Source organism: Falco biarmicus, chromosome 6, assembly GCF_023638135.1.
Source record: "Falco biarmicus isolate bFalBia1 chromosome 6, bFalBia1.pri, whole genome shotgun sequence".
NCBI classification, from domain to species: domain Eukaryota; kingdom Metazoa; phylum Chordata; class Aves; order Falconiformes; family Falconidae; genus Falco; species Falco biarmicus.
Window position 1 is genome coordinate 47,528,522 of NC_079293.1, and position 24,355 is coordinate 47,552,876.

The 24,355-nt window shown below is 35.9% G+C and overlaps 1 protein-coding gene across 9 annotated transcripts in view; it reads left to right on the forward strand.

The window, feature by feature from the left end:
• SCAF8 (SR-related CTD associated factor 8) overlaps nucleotides 1-24,355 on the forward strand; it is a 167,185-nt gene that overhangs the window by 23,079 nt on the left and 119,751 nt on the right. For 4 of the 9 annotated variants that reach the window (XM_056343283.1, XM_056343282.1, XM_056343278.1 and 1 more), the window contains exons 2-12: nucleotides 17-100; nucleotides 1,635-1,679; nucleotides 5,390-5,551; nucleotides 8,631-8,787; nucleotides 10,190-10,320; nucleotides 13,656-13,832; nucleotides 19,846-19,925; nucleotides 20,341-20,458; nucleotides 21,368-21,499; nucleotides 21,654-21,766; nucleotides 22,256-22,449. In XM_056343283.1, the coding sequence (XP_056199258.1) occupies nucleotides 17-100; nucleotides 1,635-1,679; nucleotides 5,390-5,551; nucleotides 8,631-8,787; nucleotides 10,190-10,320; nucleotides 13,656-13,832; nucleotides 19,846-19,925; nucleotides 20,341-20,458; nucleotides 21,368-21,499; nucleotides 21,654-21,766; nucleotides 22,256-22,449 (1,393 nt within the window). The other 5 variants (XM_056343286.1, XM_056343284.1, XM_056343287.1 and 2 more) reach the window with 5 other exon arrangements.

A 24,355-nucleotide genomic window follows, 5' to 3' on the forward strand; every position in this document is an offset into this window, starting at 1 on the left:
TTTGTTTTTTTGGCAGTTGTACTCACTAAATGATTATAAGCCACCCATTTCTAAAGCTAAAATGACACAGATCACCAAGGCAGCAATCAAGGCTATAAAGGTAAGGAATTGGCTAACTTCTTTTGACTTCCTTTACATTTCTCATCTGTGTCAAAATAGCTGAATAACTTAACTTGCTTCAGAACTTGCCACCTCCCTTATTGTGTGTTATTTCTGAATTACGCTCAAATGTGATAGTGATGGGATTTTCAGGAGTGCAGCAGAAGGCTTGATTTGTTTTGTGACTTTCATTTGCTGGTTGTCATATGTGAGAGAGAATTCTACCACCTTGACTCTGCAATCAGATTTGAAAGATGGTATTTTCCCTCAGTTTAAAAAAGAAAAACTGGTATTGCCTGAGAACAGGTGAATAAATACAAAACTGCAATTCTTTACCTCACCCCGCCCCTCCAAATAAAGTAAGATATGTATACCTTTGGATCAATACAGTTGTTTTAAGTTTTACTTTATTTTTATAAATTCCTAGCATCCTTTTTCATGGCTGCTGTTCATAGATCTTATTTTTTATGTTGCTTGGGTACAGACTGTTCTTAAGTTTTGGCATTAGTAAGCTAATTAAAGATTTTTCTTGCCACAAAGTAAAAATAATTGTTGAGCAGCAGAAAACAGCACTGAAAAATAGTGAAGGAAAGTATGCCATTAGTGTTAAGCATCAAAACAAATGGAAACTCAGTGAAGAAGAGAGTATGGTAAAAGCAAAAAAGCCATGAACTTATGCTCCTCTTAGCTACATTTCTCTACTGAGAATGTGGATATGTTTTCAGATAATGAAATCTGTGTTGCTGTTTTGTGTAATTTGGAGAGAGCAGTTTGTTGACAGAAGAGTGAAATTCACTGGCTTCCTTAAATAGGAGAAGTTTATGTAAATTAAAGTATATGTTGCAGTATAATGAGAATGCTAATAACCTGTATTGAACAACAACAAGTAGTGAATGATAGTAAATGGTTATATACATTAAACAATTAAATTATACCAAAATCACTTATTATGTATTTGACTTGGAAATCCTACTTCCACTCTTATAATTTCAATAACATTTAATTATGAAGAGCAGTTATTGAGATGATACAGCACCATTGTGATGATATGTGAGATTTCAAAGAAAAAAACCAACAAAAAACCAAGGCCAATTTTAAAGAAAAAGTATTCAGTTACAAGGCCTTCATGTACTCATTTTTTTAGGTTATTAAAGTGAACACTTGGAAAATAAATTAAATACAGAGAAGCGTTATGCTGAGTAGCATTAGGCAAACATCTTTGGTCATGTACAGTGAAATAACTGTTTTTGAAGGAACAGTTACTTAGCAAGAACTAAGAGAATAATGTAAGTGCATGTTACTAAAAAAAATTCCAGTGTAAAAAGCCTTCAGAAGGTAAGAAAAGTTGAGATTAGTTTTTTTTATATGCTGTTAAATGTTCTGAGGAAGACAGCATACTTAACTGTAGGTATTGGATTGCTGATTAATCAACTGAAGTATCTAGTTCTGGTTTTACTATCAATATTGTATGACTTGAATAAGTGTATGCATCTTCAGATTTTTTTTCTCTGTTGAAATACTATTTTATTTTCCAGTTCTACAAGCATGTTGTACAGAGTGTTGAGAAATTCATTCAAAAGGTAAGTCAGTCACGGGTATTTTGTGTCAGCACTAAGAAATGTTCTCGTGTGGGATTGGAGTATTGAAGACCATTGGGTTTTAGGTACACATAGGGATTAATATTTTTATCACGTTAGTTTATTTCAGTTTTTAGTCACATTCAGTTTCTGCTAGTAATCAGTAGCTGATCATAAGCCAATGCAGAAAGACAAATACTTTGTCTTAATTTTGTAGTTATGATCTACTTTGATCTGACAGACTGTGAATACTGTCTTAGGACTACTTCTGTATGTATTCATTTGATGTTAAAAGAGGCTGTCAGTGTAGCCCGTGTGAACAGCTAATAGCAAAAGAATTGACAGTGGTTTGGTGAGTGATGGTTGCTTTTACTTTTCTGCCAGGTTTTCCTATAGATTTAAAAGGCGAAGGGAAGATGACCATTCAGCCTCATCTTTTATGTAGCAGGAGATGTAGCATTTCAGTCCATGGTAGCTACTAGTAATTTAAAACAGAAACTATTTATATAGCTAGATTGGAATTACTTTTTTGGAAGATGCAGTATTAAAGATTCTGAATAATAAAGAATTTTATTGCATTTTGTTTTCTTGTAACAGTTAATTATTCTTGGGTAAAACTGCATTTTACCTCCAGTTCGAAATGCATGGATTCAACCTGTGAGTCTTCCCTTCTCGTCTGCATTGTACCTGATTGTTCAGTTGGTCATTTTGGTACTGAATTTCTTCTTTCGTAAATAGGAGTAAATTACGATCAAATTGCCTTTTTATTTTGACAGACAAGCTAGAGAAGTTAGTCAGTGTTGCAGTGTTGGATTCAATTTTTCTTCTGTTGTCTGTTTTACAAAGCAGCCTAGATTGCTCTGTGTCAGTAACCTTTGTCTTCCTCATTACCTTTTTTACCTTGGTGCCCGTTGTATGCTGCAGTGACTTTTGGCAGTGGTTGGGCCATGCAAACAGGATTCCACTGTAGGCTGGTGTTTTTAACTGTCAGCACAGTTAATGAATGAATTATTTAGGTACTGGAACGTCAGTCCTATGCAGAATAAGTGTCATATGTATATTTCATGGCACTGGTAAAGACTAGTAGTGTACTTTACCATCACTGCTAGTGTTTTGTCAAGTAGTTGTCTTTTGGAGCATCACTTCTGACTTTTTTCACCTCTAAAAAAAGGGATCAGTATCCTCTGATCACTGTTTAATGGTACAGGTGGACATAGGAGGATGAGGACAGGTGTACATCTTGTCCATCTCTGATCAGTAGCACTTTGCAGTTTCATATCCCAAAATTAATCTGGAATTGCCCAAGTTCCAAATACTGCTTTTTAGTTGCAGTGGCTGCAATTGGCATTTCTGTGTTCAGAGGCAGGAGAGAAGATTTATCTTCTGAATGTAACAGTGTCAGTTTTTCAGGATATGGACTGGCTGTTCATGACCCTTCCACAAGGTACTGAGAGTATGGGTTGTCTTCACACGCTTGTGTTCAGTGTCCAGCGCTACTTGATGAGGGAATTCTGCACTGTTCATTGCTGGCTAGAGGAGGCAGATGTATGTTGTTATTGATAACCGTCTTAGTGATCACTCTGGATTAGTTATTTCCCTTTGTTGGGCTGGATGTGTTTTTTTTTTTCTCTAGTATTTTATGAGTAGTTTATTGAAACACGCAAATTATTAATAACATCAAATGGTAAGTTCTTATTTTGATAGAATCTGAGATAAGCAGATGAAAGCTAGCCATCTGATATTTATGGACTTAAGCCGTATGTTTGGAAGATAATTGCATTATGTTCTGGAAACAATCATTTCAAGTTAAAGCTCAAGACTACTGAATCATCAGCTAAAATCTGCTATAGACTTGTCCAGAGTGATGTTAGTGCCATCTCAGTTAGTTTCTGGTTGATTCTTTACTAGTCCAATATTTTCTTTCTTCAGAATTAATCTCATGAGGTTACTGAAACTTCAGGTGGAATAACTGACCATGATGTTCTTTGTTTTGTGACACTTAATTCACTGTTCTATTGTCATTTTGGTTAACTGTTTTAACATCACTTCAGGGATCAAATGACCACGTATCATATATGTAAGGATGTTCTACTGTGATTGCATGACTTGAATAATTTATTTGAATAGTCAAATTATCTTATTGCTGAGACTCACTCAGAAAATAAATGAATATTTGTTGTATAAAAGCTGTCTCATCTGAGATTAGGGATGCACAGGCTCACTGTCCCAGTTGTAATTCTTCTTCTTTATTTAATTTTTTACTTGTGTTTTTATTTTTTTACCATCTATATTATTATATTAATTAGTCTTTTGCTTTCTGTATGTGCCATGTTGTTAAATACTCCACCTAACATAACTACTGAGTTTTCTTGTTGAATATCTGTGGGTCTTACTGATTCTAATATTGTGAAAAGTTGTATAGCTGTCTGTTCTGTATGCAGAATACTTTTATTTTTGGTAATAATTAAGGTAAAATTTCAGTAGCCATAAGACATTGAAGTGATTCCCTGAATCACAGCGTATTATATCCAATTAGATGTTAATTTTATAAATTCAAGAATACACATTTATTCATAGAAGGATGCCACACATTCTTAAATATAAAGAATGTCATACTTAAATACACTGTACCATGTTGAGAGCATAAATAAGTGCTTTATCAAGGTTGCAAATGTTAGTGAATCAACTTCTCAAAACAGGAAGTTTGTAGCTAGGCTATAATAAAATTAATAGCCTGAAGAGTTTGTTTGGCACTGTATTAGAGATTATGAATTTAGTGTGCTGCATAATGTGTTCCTAGACTACCTGGATCAGAAAGCGAATGGGTGTACTTTCCCATCTTTTCCATACTAACTTGTGTGATAACTGTGTACAACCAATATTTGTGAAGTGAATCCACGTCATGGTATATTCTGGCGATGACTTCATTGTATTTTTGTACCACTTTGTATTCCATATATAAATGGGTTGCAGTAGTCTGGTGCAATTACTTTGCAATTAGGAGACAGAAAAAACAGCTTTAGTTGTTAAGTAAGATTACTGAAGTAATTAGTATTGTAGTTAGTAGACATGCTTTATAAATACTATGCTGTTTGTAAATTATGCAAGTTTTCTGGAGTTCTAAAGTAAGTTTAATTGGTGTATTCTCAAGCAAAAAGATGTCCACATAAATATATTTTTGTTTTGGGGGGGTTATACCACACACTAATTGGAATGATGTAAAATAAACAAATGTTAACTTTAATGTTGACTTTGATTATAAAGAAGAACAGAAACATTTTTGAATTATATTTATAACTAGTCTCAGCTTAATGTACTTATAACTCAGCTTATAGCTTAAATGTACTGTTAAGAATTTGGTCATGCTTTATGCTGTTCTCTTAAAATAGATGTGTGCTTTCAAAAAGGATATGTGGTTCAATTGCTAATTTTAATAGCTAGATTCTAAAAAAATTTTTTTTAGAGGTAGGAAAAGGATTTTAAACCATTTACATATTTGGAGTATGCATACAACAGATACGGTAACTTGAACATTAAATGTTAGCTATTCTTGAGAGTTCAATTTTTCAGGACAATTTATTAAATTCAACTTTATTAAATAGATCAGAGAACACTCTGGTAATTCCCATTTAAAACTTAGAGCTGTTTATTTACTCTGCCATTAATGCTTGTTGTTAGTTTTCACATATATTTTAAATTATCATTCTTTGTAGTGCAAACCAGAATACAAGGTACCTGGTCTGTATGTCATTGACTCCATTGTGAGACAGTCCCGGCATCAGTTTGGACAAGAAAAGGATGTATTTGCTCCAAGATTCAGCAATAACATCATCAGCACTTTCCAGAACTTGTACCGTTGTCCTGGGGATGACAAGGTAAACCACTTACACATAAATGTGAAAGTCTATAATCAGGTTGACTCAAGCAAGCAGAAAGTGAGATCAAAATCCTTATTGTTTATACAGAAGTACTAAAAACTGGATTAATTGGAAAAATCTGTATTTCTTTAATTTTGCTTCTCGGGGTGTAGAGATGGGGGAATACACATCCAATTAGATTAACCTTTTGGAAAGGTTTTCAGGAAGACTGGATGGATTTGAGTTAGTGTATTTTGATGGGAAAAAATTAGGTGGGCATATGGTAGGAGGGAGTTGTAGTGAGACTTTTACTGTCATCTTTACCTCTTCAGTGAGAAAATAAGTGAGCAGGTTTTGTGTAGTGTCAAGGAATAAATACCTTTTTTGGTAGCAGTATTTTCAGTACAAGCTGGTGTGTTTTGGATTGAAGGAGCAATAGAAGAAACAACAAAGTATCTTAGAAGTTACCTTCCCTTTGATACTGAGTCAACCAACAGCTAAATAAGGCCTGGCTTGAATAGTTTGACCCCATAGTTCAGCTGTTCCCTTGGACCCCAGTAGTCAAGGTCACTATGAAATTATAATAGGTTGGCTGGAAATAGCAGAGAGTGCAGGCAGTTTAACTTGTTTCATATTTGTCACTGATCTTACAAGAGCTAGAATTTCTTCTTACTGAAGTGAAAAATTACAAAAGGATAGGAAATGCTAAGGGCTTTATCTCCACGTAAATTTGTGTAATAGTGTCATGGAGTGAAGTAGTGAGTGAGGCAGGACACTGCCAGAAACCAGGTTGTTCTTTGAATAGTCGCATGCATTCCTACAGTTGTGTTTTTCAACAAATGATCTGAAAAACTAAGGTATCCATGGAAGGTGGTTAAGGCAAGTTCAGCCATTGTGTGTCTCCTGTAGTTGTCTTAGGCTTCCTGCCTTTTTAGATGAGTTAGGATCTCTGCAGGAAAATATGTCGGGATCTGCAAATTTTAAGTAGTTGGAAAAATGCTGCTATGGATGTCTGTCTTCTCTTCTGCAACGGAGTTCTGAGGTGCTGCTGAACAGGTTAAGTCAAATGACGTTTTTTTCCAGTCTGGTTTTAGGTTATCTGCATGATCAACTTGTGCTGCTTCTATTGCACAGTGTTTTACATATATGTGTGGGTATATATATATGTTAAACATATACATGTATATGATAGTTAAGGTTTTCTTCGTTTAGTTGTATTCCTTCAGCAGTATTAGTTTGTTTTGCATGATCATTTAGCTTACTACCCTGGGAAACATACTAACACAGAAATAGCCTGACTTATTGAAGGAGGAGAACTGGCACAAGGATGGGTGCAAGTACTCAATTTGTGTCTGGCTTTAAAGGAAATACAGTAAATTTATTGTAGGGTAAGAAATAGTGCCATTTACACTGTGATATTTCAGTGTATGGCAACTAATGTATCACATCAGAGGTGTTTGATGTTGAAGAAGAATAGTAAAATACAGTCTGTTTATGGTCTGTAAAGCTCCTACCAGCTTCGATTCTGAGATATTTTTCACCTTGCAGGAAAATGTGTTTTGCAGTCTGAAGTCTTTCTGCTGTGTTGCATATGGATTCAGTATTATAGGAAGTCCTTTGTGCTGTAAAAGTAGTTACCATGTATATATGTCTGACCCAGCAAAAAATTGTGCTGTCAGAGATACCAAGTTACGTACCTTTTTTTCTAGCATTTTGTTGTTTAATCTGGTTAAAAGGCATAACAGAGAAACACAACAGTTACCTTTCATCTAAGTAAATGTGTGTTTTGTTTTGTGTTAAATCAAGCAGAAGTACAGTAGCTTTTCATTTAAAGTAACAAAAAACCTCACTGATTCCTGTCTGGCTCAGCCGTGGAAAGAGCAAGGGAGAGGTAGATACTGAGACACAGAAATAGTTTTATATTCCTGTTCTGAATAGGAGAGGGAGGTTAGAGCCTCTAATGGACATGTTGAGGACTGCCTTATGAAACAAACTTTCAAAGAAGAAAGGCTTACATACTGTAGTGCTGAATGGAAGCCTTCAGAGGTTTCTTTAAAGGAACTCTAAATTGCACGTTCCATGCAGTGAAAATTCAGTGCTTCTCTCTCTTGAAGTATCCTCTTGCAGTTCTGGAGAAATAGACTTTTATTCCTTCGGTTTAAACACTGTGGTTAAGTACTCTTTATCTTTATGTTTTGTAGAATTAAAGCATCTTCATGACAGCAAGCATAAGATTCTGTAAAGAACTTTCTGCTCTTTGTAATACAACTACACCCCACCCACCTCCCCCCCAATAAGAAGGTTGTTTTCAAAATAAAGCAAAATTTTGTCTTTTGGTCGAAGTGAAGCTTAGAAAAGAAAACATTTGGCAGCGGATCAAAAGAGTGAAATAGAAATGTAGTAGACTTACGAGCTGAACAGTGAGTTACATCTAACAGAACTGTATAAAATTTGAATTTTTATTTTTTTATTTCCTTCCGCATAATCCACATTTTTTAATACTACTCTAATTTCAATAGGCATGGAATTATATTCCAGTTTAAACTTTTAAATTCCTCACTTGGAGGACCTGCAAAATACTGAGATATTTTCCTAATAAAATCATTTTTCTGTCTTACTAGTACATGCCCATTTTTAAGAGGACGTAAATAATTTTGGTTCATAGGTAGATCAGAATTGCATTCATATGTGTGGACTGTGGAAGTTTAGGAGACTAATTCCTTGTTTTAATTATTAATAATGCTGTAAAATGCTTCCTTAAAACAATTCTCCTTCCATACCAACTTCCACGAGTAAAGGTGCAAAGGACGCAAATACACTTGATTTGTTACGTTCTAATAGATTTAATTTTCTGTTGAGAGGACTGTCACTATGTGCATAGTGTGTCTTTAGTGTTGCCTAGGGTAAGCCTTAAGTTCATAGCTTAGACATCTTTGGTGTGACCCTGCATAACTGTTCTTATGGTTCTTAGTGTTTTTAAACCTAAAGGTCCTTCAGTCTAGACAGATGGACAATTGCTGTTTAAGAATTCTGTAATTGATAATAACAAGATAGATAAGCACAACTCAGGCCTTTTGTTACCCTTTCTTCATTTCAGAGTAAAATTGTTAGAGTGCTGAATTTATGGCAAAAGAATAATGTGTTCAAGAGTGAAATTATTCAGCCTCTCTTGGATATGGCAGCAGGAATTCCTCCTCCAGTTGTGACCCCTGTCTTGCCCAGCACTACAGCTGCTATGAGCAACAATACACCAGGTAAACAAAACCAGGTTAAAATCCATACTTGGAATCAAAACACTTGTGTCAACTTTGGTATGTTGGCTGTTAACGTGTTGAAAAATCTCACTGGTTTCCTTTAGACAAATGAAGTGAATTCTGGAAAGAAATACAGCTAGCATCTGAATCAGGGGAAACAGCAAAAACAAGAGGCAGCCTGTTGAGTTTACCCTTCAGCTGTGTTTTATAAATATATTCAGATTGAGCAATAGTGCAGTAAGACCTAGTTTTGCACTCAAAAGTCAAAACAGTGGATCACTGACAGTGTTACAAACACAACACAGCACTTTAATACAATCTGTGTTAATTAGTGGTGCTGCAGTTGAGAGACATGAAAAAGAATACATCAGTATCTTTTTGCTATCCATAGGATTGAGCCTGCTGGATAATGTCAGACAGTGCTCCTTTACTTTTGCTGGCCAACAGACAATGATTTAAAGGGGGAAAACACATTGACCATATAAGCTGCAGCCAGTGACATACTTCCCTCTCCCTCACATCTGAAGTATGTGAGCCAGAAATCATGCTGGAGAATCATGTGGGCAAAAAACCTGCTCATGGAGTATGTCCCAAGTTACCAAACACTATCATTATTATACATGCAGACTTGATCATTTTGTGCTCTTAAGCATCTGCCTTATATAGGTTGGTGGTGAGGAACTGGCATTTCAACTTCCTTCACTTTGTGGAGATTTTTTCATTCAAAGTTGGGATGTGTGGGAAATTTTACATATAGAAATGTTTTTTTGGCACATACGGACCTACTTTGTCATGCATCTTCTGCTGATCCCACACTGAAAAGCAGTGACATGGACAAATCCACCTTATTTTTCTTCGGTATCTGTAAATATGTGGAATTTCCAGCTTGTGGATTGGACTTAGCGCACCTTCTAGCTCAGTATTTTTTCTTTTCATTAGTTTACTTCAAATTGTTGATATTACAGGTCTACTGGAATGCTCTTTGAAATCGTGATGCAAATTGTCTTTTAAAATAGTAATTTAGTAATTTCCATGTAGCATTCATTGGCATATCTCCACTTCAGAGCTAAAAGCAGGAGTATTTGCAGGGATAGAGAATTCTTCTGGATTATAGTATGAAACTAATTATCACATTGCTGTTTTAGTCTCAATGTTCCTCTTGAGAAAAAATTACAAAATGAGCAATCCTCATGAATCCAGCTGCTGCAGGTTGAAATTTTGTGTTAATTCTGTGTGCTTTGTGTGTGTGTGTGTCAGAAAAATGGTTTCAACTGATGTCAATACAGTGCTTTCTCAATATTTAGTAACAGCAGGTTTTGTTTTGTTTTGGGATTTTTCTTTAGCACTATTTCTAAGTCTGTATGTTACAATACTTTGATGTATTGGGTTTTCTCTTCTTTAGGAACCCCTGTGACTCCAGTTACTCCAGCCAATGTGGTGCAGAGTTTACCTGATCCTTGGGTATCTCAGATTGCTAATACAGATACCCTTGCTGCTGTTGCACAGATTTTACAAAGTCCTCAAGGCCAACAGGTAAATATTTTGTAGACAGTTACACTGTTTGATACTTTTGTCTTTAAGGTACACTTAAGGAATACTGCTTTTATGAGTATCTCTTAGTTTTGTGTCCGGTATCCATGCTAACTATCCCATGAGGTGGTTCATCACAAGTAAGTTCCAGGTAAACTAAAACTTCCTGTTACTTTTTATAACCAACCTTGTTTGTTCCTTGAAGGTATCACAGAATGTGACTTCAGATAAGATGGTCTGTAATACATACTTTTCTTTTCTATGTAGTATTGCAAATGACTAAATCAAGAGCAGCATTAAGGTTTCATGGATACAGGTGTACAATAGAATGCCCGTTTAAGCATATTTCTCTGCTGGATTCCCCAAGGATCTAAACATTGTACAGAATTACATAATGGGAATGTATCCATTCTGGAAGTGCATTGTGTGTGTTGATGCTTTTCTTTATCTTTTCATCAGCTAAATACAGTTTTTATTTTGCAGCATTCAAAGACAAGGTCTTAGAAGTGTATTCCCCAGTTTCTACATGCTTAATCTCAAATAAGTGGTTTGATGTGCAGTGTGCATTAAACTGCTTGTCCTCTTAACCCACAGCCACATAAGTTGAGTGCACACAATCAGCTTTCTGTAAAAATGTGGATGATAGTTTTTCAGCTTATGGGAGAACTGTGGCACCAGCATAATTTTGACATTGTGATTTTTATTTGAACTGAGGAATGTCGTGTTTTACCTGCTGGGGTACTAAACAAAAATCCCATGGATATGGATGAGCAGTCGTCACCAGTGAACTGTTACGAAGTGCTGATGCTGACAATAACAATGACTTTACTTAGTGAGATTGTTTTACAGTGTTCAGCTAAGCAGAGTTGTCTGTAATTGCTCATAATTCAAGCGGACGGAGTATCTTCATCTGATTACACTGCAAGAAATCGATAGGTCATTGAAAAGCAGAGCAAAATAAGTTTGTGGGATACTTGTGGAATGTCAAGGAAAGATAAGGTAGTGGAATAACTCTTAAATGAGGAAAAGATGTGAAGTGAGAATGGGAAATATGTGGGAAGTCAGTAAGGTAATTTTAAAGACTATTACCTAGAAAGTATTCTGGAGGAAAAAGGAACAACGGATGAAACAAAAGAAAAAGGTTATGAAGATGAGAAGGGCATTGGAGTTTTAAAGACAGCAGATCACAAGGAAATATTCAGATATTTAGCTTCAAAATGGTAAAATGAGGAAGAGAACAGATTTCTGGGAGATGGAAAAGATGGTCTTGAGCAGAAGTGTGGAGACAGACTGGGTACACAATAAATATGTACATGTAGACCTCTGGGATCAGTAGATGAACTGCAACATTCTCTTCCATCCTGTCCATCTCTTTTCTTCCTATTCTCCAAAATCCTTGATTTCATCTTAAGATTGTGTTTAATGGGTGTAAATGCATGCAGGTAAACTTGAATGTCTAGACATAGGAGAGGGCAGAGTAAGAAAGATGTGACCAACAAGAATGTGAAAACAGCTAGATTGGTGACCACCCAGGATTTTGCCACTCTAGGGCTTCTACCTCTGCCCCTTCAGTTTGATTCCTTCCTACTTAGAGCCATGCACAAGGTGGACCAGCTGTATTTGCTCATATTCTAAGGATCCTGCCAAGAAGAGGGCGGGGGGAGCTCTTCAGCTTTGCCTGTTGCAATAGTCGGTGAAAACTCTTGCTGAGGTAGAACAACTGAAGCTTTTTCAGAGACTCTGCTGTATAAGGACTCTGTATAACTGTTCTTAAAGAATAGGAAGAGTTGTTTCACATCATCAGAAGGTAACTCTAAAACAACCTTGAAAAAGGATCATACATTTTCAATGCATTGTGCAAAAGATGATCAAACTAATCAGCTTATGCAGGGTTTCTAATGAGCCCTTACAAGAAGGGAGGGATTGAACTCTTGTTCAGTGGTGAAGCCCGGGAGGAGGTGGAATATGAATGTAAACTACTCAGGGAACTTACGTCAGCATAGTTTGAACTACCTGGGTTTGCTCAACTTTTTTTCTAGAAATACCCAAATGTAAGACTCCAGGGGTATACCTCATGGAAGACAAAGGACCGTTTCCTGTAATTCCATGGTACTTTGAGGGTTTCTTTCCGTAGGAATAGTATTTTTTCCTTGTGATAAGGTAAATCTGTATAATTATATGGGAGCATCTGTATTCAACAGGTGACTAGATCTGCACAGGAAAAAGCCTTTTATTTTGTCATTGGGACAGCTCCTTCTAAAAAAATTATATATAACTAGGAAGTTGGAGTAAGGAACAAAAGATACACCAGGCAATTGGATTGTACATTTATTCTAAAAAAAACCCTATGGAAGAATTATATTTTTAATTTCCTCCTCTAGATTTGAAGAAGGGTGATCTGTTTTACTCTGATGAAACATTTTAGGTCCATTCATCACACTTTTGGAAGTTAATACCTAGTAATCGTTCTGGTATAATCCTAGACCTCTCCTGGGTTGCAGGTGGAGTTGTTTAAACAAACCAACCACCCCACACCCAAAACTTTTTTAAAATAATATTTGAAACGCCCAACAATATTTTTAAATAATATTTTTTAACATCCGTCTTTTGGCATTACCTATTCTTTGTTGAATCAGAACTAGAGCTGCTGCTTCTGATTCAACACTGCATCTAGGCAATTTTTATCATAAGACAGTGCTGTACGGAGCCCAGTCTGTGCCATTGCAGGAAGTCGAATTACATTCGCAGTTCCTGGTTAATTAGTTTTTTATGTTTTGTTAAATAGCAAGGGATTTGCATTCTGTCGGAGCAAACATGAGTTTCAGGAGGAGGTTTTCCTTGTGACTAATGCAGAGACACTAGTGCAAGCTCTTCATACAGGCACGTTGCATCATCTTAAAGTGGAGCTTGCAACAGTGCAGATATTTTCTCTACACAAATGTTGTTAAAGCATACATATTTTCCTAATATAGATGGGCCCTTAGGAAGCTAACAGATTTTTTTCAGGTCAGAAGGAATCAAACTGGAGAAACAGAAGAGGGGGAACCCTAGAAAGCAGGAAATCCTGAGTGGTGACTGGTCATCATGCAACTTGTCAGAGCAAGTTAGGAGGAAGAAGCATCTGCATGTCTTATCAGCCACAGAAAACAAATTAGCCAGTAAGTGGGAAACAAAATTTGCCATAAAAGAAAACAAATTAAGATGAAATAATAGCCATAGGTTAGATGATACTGCATTCCTGAGGATTTTTTTTCCTAACTGCAAGGGGAAAAGACTAGTTTGGTTTTTGCCTTTTAAAATTTTTTTCTTCTTTAATGCATTTATCTTTTCTCTTCCAGCTTCAGCAGTTGATACAGACACTGCAGATACAGCAACAGAAACCTCAGCCTTCGCTACTTCAAGCCCTGGATGCTGGTCTTGTCGTTCAGTTACAGGCCCTCACAGCACAACTTACAGCTGCAGCTGCTGCTGCTAACACACTTAATCCACTGGAACAGAGTGTCTCTTTTAACAAGGTAGAGGTAGAATAATAGAAGTTTGAAGAAATATTTATTGTTAAAATATGTGTAAGTGAAAGAATCTTCTTTCGGATTTTTAACTTTAGAAACTTTAAAAATACTTGAATATAGTATAAAGTGCTCTATCTTGAAAATTTAAAAATGTCTAGAGAGTAGTATAAATTGAAATAGTAGTTCTGTATGAGTTTAGGGCTAAATGGCATTTTATAGACTATCTTGAGTTGGAAGGAACCCATAAGGGCCATCAAGTGTGAAGATGAATTTGATTTAGCAAAGTTAAGTTATTGTTACTATATTTTTTCACCCTTTGTAACACATCAGTGACAATTGAGCATGTCTTGTATTTTCCCTTCCTGTGTTCCTGATCCAAGGTAGGAAATGATCCCTTAAAAGGTAATGAAAGGGACACTTGCAGAAATTTATATATGTTGTTTTCCCAGAAGAGTAAAATGTGATTGGACTTGAAATTTCTTTAAATTATTGATACTAAGAAAACTTAAGGTCTTTAGCCACAAAATGGTAGTAAATGAAGAAATAAGTTTGACTGTAGTCAAAACTAGTCATGTGACACTTTCTAAGGGATGTCAAAGTGTAAAAAACAAACCCTGTAAGTGAAGAAACTGTGTGTTCTGCAACATATATGCCTATCTTAAAAAACCAAACAACAAACAAACAAAAAAGAGCCCCACCCCAAAACAATAGCAGCCCAGAATACAGGAATTTAAGAAGGCTGATATAGTTGAATGCCAGGTAGCAATAACCATGCTGGCAATTACAGTAGTAGTATAGTATCAGGAGCATAAAAAAGGAAGAACTTCTACTCAAAGATTAAAACATAAGTATTGTTTTATTTTCTTTGCAAGAAACAGCTTGTGAGTAGATAATCTCTGTAGGAATTGTCCTGGAGTGAATAAATATTAAGGAAGTCAGAGAAGCAAAAAACATAATTATATTTTTTTTCCCCTAACCCTGATAATCTCTTTTTCAGGCAGTTGGCTGCTCAAACTCAGCACTTGTCCTAAAACATTGGAACTTGACAATTTATCTTACGTTTCTAGAATTGAGCTAAACTCAAATCTCTGAAATAATAAAGAGTTGTCATTACTAATGAAAGTAATGCAGCTGTAAAGGTCAGGAAAAGAATGGCCTGTACTCAATGCTGTATCACAGCTGTAACCATCAACTTGAGTAGGGTATAATCACAGGGAACGAATGCATCAATTAATAGGGACTGCCTTAATATTTAGTTACAAAACATAATTAAGAATACAGCATTCTGTTGTGGTTTATTCTGCAGACTTCAATTCCAGCACTTGTATGGATAGTTGTACTTGTGGGTATGGCTGTCTTGAATGTTGGTCAACTTAACTGGAGCAAATTGAAGGAACTGGCATTCTGATGAGATGTTTGTATATCTTGAGTGAGTTCAGCCTGAAGCTGTTTAGTTAGTTTATGCCAATAATAGCATGCTGCAGTCTTGTGAAAGTTGTCAGCAGAGTCAATGTACGTGATGAGATTTTGAAGGTAAGTGTTGTGGAAGGAATTCTTGTGGTAATGTGATAATTTACAATTTTTCACTAGGTATAAAGTGTTGAGTAGTTCTTGTACGCTGTGGAAGAGTTGTGTTTATAGTACGTGATCTGTACATCAGTTCTGCATTATACAAGTAGTGTTCGATTATAATACACCTCAAATTCCTTATTCAGTGTTCTACTTCATCTCTATGAATGAACTAATAATGTATGTATTGTTAGTCCGTTGAAGCTTTTACTCAAAGGTTATTTAGGCTGCTTTGCAGAAATAGCATGTCGTTTTAAAATTTCCTGTTTTTTTTTTTTTTTAAATATAACATTGGTGCTACCATACCTATTGTGTCCTTTTCCCAAGGTTTGAGGATTTCTCAATCTAGCTATTATAGAAAAGTGCATATTAATATATGTGTATTAATGGGCAATCTTACTTTTGCAATGATAAGTTTTGGGAATAATAATTTTTCTTTAATGGTGTCTCAGCACCAGTATCATCTGCCACCCGAGTCCCACTTCTCAATAGCTGAAGACCGTGAGTCATAATGATAGAATTTTATTATTAGAGTCTACTTCCATTTAATTATATAATTAATTGTATAATTTTTCTCACTAGACATGGCAGCCTTAATAAAGCAAGTGTTACAAAGGCGTTATTTACTTCTATAGGAAGCATCTGCATTGGTGTTCTAGTTTCAGTCAGGAGCAAGCTTTTGAGGTTAAACTTCTGATGGTTTGTGTACCACACGTCATTTCACATTGCAGAGCAATCTTGAAGGCATAAAGTAGATTCATTTAGATTAAGCAAAAGCAAAAGGTATGCTGCAGCTGCTAGCGAGTACTCAGTGCAGGGCCTGGCTTGAGCTGCTTCAAATTAACTAGTAACAAAGTCCAAATAGCATTGCCAAATAAAATAAAAACTACAAACCAGGTTCTTTTTAAGAGAAAAAGTTTTGGGAACGCTTTGCTTCCTGACAGCAAATCTAGATCTTTTTTAGTGATCTTCCAGGATACTCTGAAGTTCTTGAGTTGTGTGCATTTTAGAGAGCTCACAGTAATTTTATATTTAACACAAAATGCTTCAACTACAGATGACGGTACTGTTAGAGATACAAGTATCAAACCCCAAGGTGTCAGAACAGTACAATGAACAGTAACACTAGACTGTTAACACTTTTCGAGTACCAGACATACAGTTGCTTAATCTCTGGGGTTCTAGTCTCTATAAGAAAATAAGTTGTTCACAAGTATACTTATATCAACAGAGCTGAGCCAGCAGAGTGCCCTGGCAACTAAGAGGGCCAACAGCATCTCAGCTGTGTGACCAGGAGTATAGCCAGGTGATTGATGGAAATGATCGTTCCATCTAGACATCCCTCTACTCTAGACTGCATCTGGAGTATCACATCCAGTTTTGCCACCCCTGCCCCTGTGCAGGAAAGACGTTGACAGACTGGAGTGAGTTTAGTGGAGGACCACCGAAATGGTCATGGCTGGAGCATTTGCCCTCTAAAGGAGCACAGCTGGTTCAGCCTGGGGCAAAGGCCCCCTGGCACCTACAGGAAGGCTGGCAAGAAGAGGAACCCAGGTTTTTCACAGCACAGCATAGCAGCAGGACTATAGACAAGAGACAGAAACTGAAACAAAAGGTTTTGGGGTGGGTATAAGGAAAACCTTTTTTCCCATGAGGACAGTCATGGTTTGCTTGGAAATAGATTGCTTGGAAAGATTATGTAGTCTCAGTTGTTGGAAGCTAAGATGTTTCCAAGACTCAGCTGGGTCAAGCCCAGAGTAACCTAATCTGAGCGCACAGATAAGTTTACTTTGAGCAGAAAGCTGGACTGAGACCTACTGAGGTCCCTTTCAACCTGGACTGCCCTGTGATCCTAAGATTTATGAAGAATGGGCAGAACGGGTACTGGCATCTGGTGGACATTGACGAAGCATTTACCATCCTGAACATGTTAAAAAAACCTGCAGCAGCAAAATTAGAGAATCTAGCAATTCCTGAAGGCAATAATTAGAAATATTGAGTAGTTTCTGTAGAAGATACTGAACAGACCTATAGCAGAGTTCAGAGAATGGAGGATGGGGCCATGGTGTGGGTATAGAAATACTTACATGCTTGTAGGCACTGTCCAAAAGGCAAAAGTTGTGAGTTGGCAGACATAAAAAAAGACAGTTTTTATGATAAATAAACAGTAAGCATCATGCTCTAAAGAAAACTGCTTGGTTCTCATTCATTGATATAATAGTGGTAAGTTGGATAACATAAATAGTGCAGGCAGATATTTCTGGTGAATACATAAGTGTCCATCTTCTTTAAAAAAATCCCTATTTTTAATAAATTTGGCAGTTCTTCCAATCCTTTGTTTTCAAGCTCTTCAGTCTCTCTAGTATCTTGTGGAAGTAAGTTGCACAAATTAATATGCATTACATGAAAAAGTCCTTCCATTCGTCAACATCAAATGTGTGTATTTCGTGATCTTGCTACATGACCATATATATCCTTGTGTTCTGGTAGAGATTTATTTTTTTATCAACGCTTCCTTTATGTTTATGTACTACTCCTTTTAATTACGAAAGAGAATATGCGAATACGCTGATCCTTAAGAATAATTTTGTTTCCTTTGGAATAAAAAGCTTTTTTTCATGTCTTTAATCATTCCTTTGTTGCTTTTTCTGAACTTGTTCTCTTTTTAGATAAAGTGACAGGTGTAGCATTCACGGAAAGTTCTTTTTGTGTGTGTGTGTGTGTGGTGGGTTAACCTAGCTATCCTCATAGTTCTTTTAATTTCTATTGCTTTATTGTAGACAGTATTCTGTTACAGTTTATTTAAAAATCATGATCTTTCAGTTAAGATTTTTCCTTTTATCTGCTATGTTGTTTAAAACAAATTTAAACAAAAATCACACTGCACATTTGACTACCTTGGTTGAAAGTTCTTTTGATATTCTCTGGCCCCAGTTTAAGTAATCTTTTTGCATATGATAAATTGTTGACTACTTCCCATTTGTTCCTTTTCTCAGACAATTAAACATATTCTTTTATCTTCCTTTCTAGTTGGTCATGATGGAAGATACATGATGATTAATAGTATTTTACAATGAAACTGGTTGTTTTTCTAAAATACATGTTTTATTCAGAGCAGCAGAATTTTGCAGATACTTGAAAATATTCTACCAATATGAAAAAAATATAAAAAGAAGGTGGCCACCTTGTTTTAAATGGCTTGGATATATATGATGAAAGTTATTCTGGATTTTAGCATCCCATCTCACTTAAGTTTGATGGTCTGTATTTCTGTTATGTTTTCTCAGAGATAGATTCAGTCCTGCTTTCATGTATATTTGGTTATTTCATTGGGAAAATAATTCTAAAAATTCATGATTGATCAGTCTCTTAGTTACTTATGCTTTGTTCTTGCTGGACTCCAGTAATTGAGAGTAAGTAGAACATTCTGAGAAAGAAAATGGGCCACCAAAGACATTATTGCCTTGGTATTTTGAAGTGACTGTCCCGTGTTCTCATCCTCTTGGTTTTTTCTTCTGAGATCAGGGTTTGAGAAGAAGTTATGGCAGTTTTCAGTACAGCATTAAGTCTACTTTTTCAGAAAAAATCAAAGGTATAAATATGCATGGACACGGGTTTGATAGCACTGCTCTATCAATTAATAGTTACTCAGTGACTAATAACGTTTGTTCTGTTTCTTCATGCTTGTTCTTTGTTTTGTTTTCAAGAAAGTAAAATGCTACTGAAATGCTTCTGGGCTGTTTAAAAATTAATAAAGAAAACAAACTTTTTTTGGTTCAGCAGAACTACAGCATAGACATTCTTACAGTTAAAACAAGAAGTTTATCCAAGTTTTTCTTTTTCCCTGTCAGATACCTTTCTTTTTATCCACCTAGAGGCTTATTCCTCTTACATGATAACTGCTAGCTTTGATTATTTTTTTTTTGCAGACTGTGTGAGAAGTTGTTTTGAAGGAGCAGTGTATTTGAAGGAATTCATGTTGTCTAAATGGCATGTGTGTGTGAAAATACAGCAATTCTTTGTGAAGTAAGAAAGCTGTAGGCCTTCTCTTGATATGAGCAGAGCAGTTTGCCAAATGATTGAATAGTTGGCCTCTTCGTAGTAATTTCTCCTAATTAAAGGAACTATTACCTAAAATTAATCTTTATTTAAGCCTTACTCCAAACTAACTGTTATTTATTATGGAAAAAACATGTGGTTGTACTTGTAACAGCAGCCAGAGCTCAAGAAAGCCATGAACAAAATTCAGCATTTGATGCATTCAGTGTTGCATTAGCTGTATGCAATGTTGCAATAGTGGTATGACATTTAATTTTCTATTCAGGTTAATTGCCAAAATTTTTATTTTTTTTTTTTAAGTTGAGAAGTAAGAGCCTTTTTCTTTTGAGAAGTAAATACATAGAGAGACGTATAAGGAGTACTCAGTAATGCTTATTTTGCTTTCTCCTAGAAGCTGATGGACAGGTTTGACTTTGGGGAAGAATCTGAACAAAATGAAGAGCCTAAAAAGGAAACTCCCACTTCCCAACTGTAAGATCAAGTTATGTTTCTATGGAAAATGCTAACATTTGCCTGACATTAGTTGAATATTAGGATTAAATAGTAAGAAAAATGTTGTTTCTTTCAGAGCATATTAAAATAGTAGGAAGAGAAAAGACACTTTACAAAATTACTGAAACATACATATTTTAAAAATATTTAATATAAGTCTGTGTGCCAAAAGTTTTGTTGACTTGATCTTGAGGTTAGCACATTCTTTGGTTTGTTAGTTATATTGATAGCATTAATGCGATAATGATAACAGAAGGTCAAACTAGCTACAATTGTCTTCATTATTTTACATTGTTTATTTAAACTTGAAGTGGTTGTGAAGACCCGTTTACCAACTGTTTAAACCAAGAGGAAAAACTGTTACATTTTTCTAATTTAAATAATTTCATTTTAGACCTTTAGTGCCAGAATCTGTGAACAACTCACTTTTTCACCAACTAGCTGAACAGCTACAGCAACAAAATTTAGAACATCTCAGACAACAGCTTCTTGAGCAGCAGCAGCCTCCAAAAGTAAGAACTCCATCTTGTGGCTGTCATAATAATTGTGTTCTCCACTGATAAAAAAATCATACTCCAGGACAAAAAATTGTCTTGTTACTGACAGTTCTCTTACAATGAAGGTCTTTGTCATTAACTGATCATCTAACAGAAGTTTTCAGAGTAAATGGGGTAAGTGGAAGAAGTACTTAAAGCAGGAAAAAAACCAACCCACTAATGTGCGGGGTTTATGTTTTGCTTCTCTTAGGAAGGAGTAACCTTTAGCTGAGTTACAGACTGACTGTGCTTTGGTTGTTCCGCTCTTTAAATGGGGGAAAAAGTTTTTTCCTAGCTGTCAGAAAGGTGGTGAGCACTGAAGTGATTATGCTCCTGTGTGGAAAGCGAGCAGTGTGCAAGCTGCTGCTGCAGAACCATCAAGAGGACAGAATAGAGATTGCAGATAATTTTAACTTCCCCTACCAGGCTTTAATTCTTGGCTAATAAATGTCTTATTCTGTTGAAGAATCTGAGCTAAAGAATAGTGTCACATATTTCTTGAGAAATTATTAATTCATAACTGATGCTTGAGACAACCCAAGGTTCCTTCTTAACTGTGTGAATTGGATCCTCTCAGCCAGCCAAACTGAGCAACAAAGTGTACTCTGTTTTTTTTTTGAATTAGCAAATATATAGTCATTTTTGTATAGTCAGGAATATTAACTATTTCAAAGGTTTTGCATTTAAGGATGATACAAAAAATGGAATAAAATGGATTCAGCTTTCAAACTAATGGGAAGTGGGAAAATAAGAGAAACCTGATAAATAGTTTTTCAGATATATTTGAAATATATTTTAAGATACATAGTTGTTTCATGTACTGTTACATTTTGAGACAGTAAGCATTTTGAATTGAGGCTTTTTATGGTATTATTTGTTATTTAGGCAAGCCCTGAGGAGAATCAAGAAGGAAATTTTGGTTCAGAGCACTCTGCATCACCATCACAAGGGAGTAGTCAACAGCAGTTTTTAGAAGTGGAAACAAATGTGGATGATTCAATGGATATTCAACAACAGGTGAAACTCTTAAATGTGATTGCAGAAGTTGAAAGGAAAACATGTATTAGGATAATCTCAAAATGAGTAATATGGTTATACGCTTTCGTCTAGTTTATGTATTTGTGAGTATACTTACTAAATGTTATTGAACATCTATTATGTCTGATCTCAGGACATGGATATAGATGAAGGACAGGATGTTCCTGAAGAAGAGATTTTTGAACAAGAAGAAAAAAAATCAGCTGTTCGCTCAAGATCAAGAACTCGTTCAAGATCTCGTTCAAGGTTTCATAATTAACTTGTATTAAGTAATTGAAGATTTTCTGAAACAAAGTTGTAATTTGTGATTATCATTCTCAGTTTTGTATTTTCCAGAATTTTCATGAGCAGTTTTTGACAATGAAAAAAAGTGTTCATGTAACATTTGTGTGTGAGATGCAGACTTGCTGTATGACAGTTCATTTTGCATATCTATAATTTACTTCAGAGTTTTTTAATACTTGTTCAGGTAACAAAAATAACCATCTGGACACGTTTTCTGTGCCAGAAAAATAGATAGTGTTACAGAACATTCAAAATGTGTTTTATTTTGTTTTAAACTCAAGGTGTATGTTCTGTTCCTCACACTAATGGCATGAAGTTTATCTCCTTAAGCAGTCTGAGTGAAGGTAACAGAAGTGTCTGTATCATGCTTAAAGTTTGTAGTTAAAAGACAACTAAATCAGATTTATTTTTTTTTTTAACTCAGCATACTGAAATTAAGTATTTTTGTAGGTCTCCAAGAAAACGAAGGTCTAGATCACGGTCTGGTTCTCGTAAGCGTAAACACAGAAAACGTTCACGCTCGAGATCAAGAGAAAGGAAGAGAAAGTCATCTCGGTCATATTCTAGTGAAAGAAGGGCTAGGGAAAGGGAAAAAGAACGTCAGAAAAAAGGATTGCCTCCTATACGCTCAAAAACACTAAGTGGTAAGTGGCAGCTGCTTACTGTTTTAATACTGTAGTGTTAAAGGAAAAAAGGCTTTGTTTTTCGTTGAAAGAACAAGATTTAGCTTGGATACTGTTACAAAACAGTAACTATATTCTTTTCTATATTTCATTTCTGATGTTTTTTACAACTTAGGTACATAATTTTATCTTGGAGGAAAGCAAGTATCATACTGTTCTACTGATGATTTTACTCATACTGTCGCACCAGTGATTTTACTTCTGAACAGAGAATAGCAGGGGCTGTCCTTAAGTTACAACCTGCTTTCTATTTATATTATCTGCACACTGTCTTCTGTGGGGCATCTGAAGATAAGCGCTTGATCTGAAAATCAGTACACTGACAAGACACTTAAGTATGTGGTACACACTTTGGAGACTTGGAGTATCTCAGAGGCCAGTTTTGTTAAACCTTTAGAGTGCTTTTTAAATAGCTCTTCGCAGGAACGTAGAGCAAAATCAGGTGGAATGCGCTGCCATAAGACAGCCTATAATGGTTGTATTGTAAGAAGGTATCCAGAAACCAAGTGAACTTCAGCTTCTGCACGGTGCTGCTGTGTGCTGCTGTCATTTCTACAGAGAATTTACTTACTAAAAAGGAGGAAGGTAGTAGGGAGAAGGAGAATGTTCTCCACACAGTCGCTTTAAATCAGAGGGAATGTATTTTGAGATAAGCACTGGGAGCAGTGAAACTGGGTGTAGTCATCTGCTACTGTATCGGTATATCCCATTGCTGCTTTTAGGAGGATCTTGGGATGCATAATTGTACTTATTTTATTTTTGTAACAAACTTCTGTTCCAGAATTTAACTTTGTTTAGATACACACAGTTTCTGATGTAGTTTTGTGTTTGTGTCTTAAACTATATTATCTATCTGACAAGCAGTTCAAAATTCATTTCTGCAAAGGAAAGAGCTTTCAGTTCTCTTCACATTAATATTTTACATCATTCCAAGGTGGTTTCAAACTCAGGACTGTACTACAGTTTAGGTGTATATATTTTTTTAATTCTCTGGCTTTTCACGTGGAAAGCAGCAGATCAGTTTTATGGTGTAGATTTCTCCCAGCAGTCTGCAAAGCAGGGAGGTGTAATCAGTATAGTTGGGAGCTGGGAGGCAAGGATGTTAAGAAATCTGATGAACAGCAGCAGGAGTTGAGGTCCTATGAAATGACTTGGCTCATGGAAAGAAGATGTTAAGAAGGCTAAGTGAAGTGTGGAAACTTTGTTGGGGGATAAATAAATAAACAGGTAATTCACCCTACAGGCTTTCTACGTCATGAAATTTGTTCAGTGACAGCAACTGTTACCACTTGCTGAGGTCTGAAGAGTCATTTCATAAAGCTTAACACAATGAGGAAAAAAGGGCCATCTACAAGCATGTAAGGAACAAGTTTTTGTCCAAGAGAAAACTTACGGCTAGTCTTTTTCAGTACTGCTGAGTACTGCTGTAACTGAAAATGGCAGTTGAGAGAGGAATGCACAGCACTGGTTTCCAGTTTGATGCACCAAGATTATTAGTACAGGGAGGATGCGTGATGTATCAAGAGGATGATCGAGAAAGAATGTTTCCTTCGTTCAGGTTAGTGCAAGCCCAAGAGATCCAGGTTGTCTGGTTTTGTTCTACCTTAGGTCCTTTAAGATCCTGGGTGAGTTATTCAGGGTAGTAAGGTATTTGAGGAAAACCACCAATATTGGTCTAATCTCTTGCTGGTTTAGATTACACTGTGTTAGGTGGAAATAACTGCTGTGAGTTTGTCAGAATTTGCACACATAGATTGGGTAATATCTAGGAGACGAGTTGGAGAAGGAAGTTTTAGCTCACATGTCAGTGAGTGTGTTTGGCAAGGGGGGTGGAGGTAGGCATTTGGGAGATCAATTGTAGGGATCT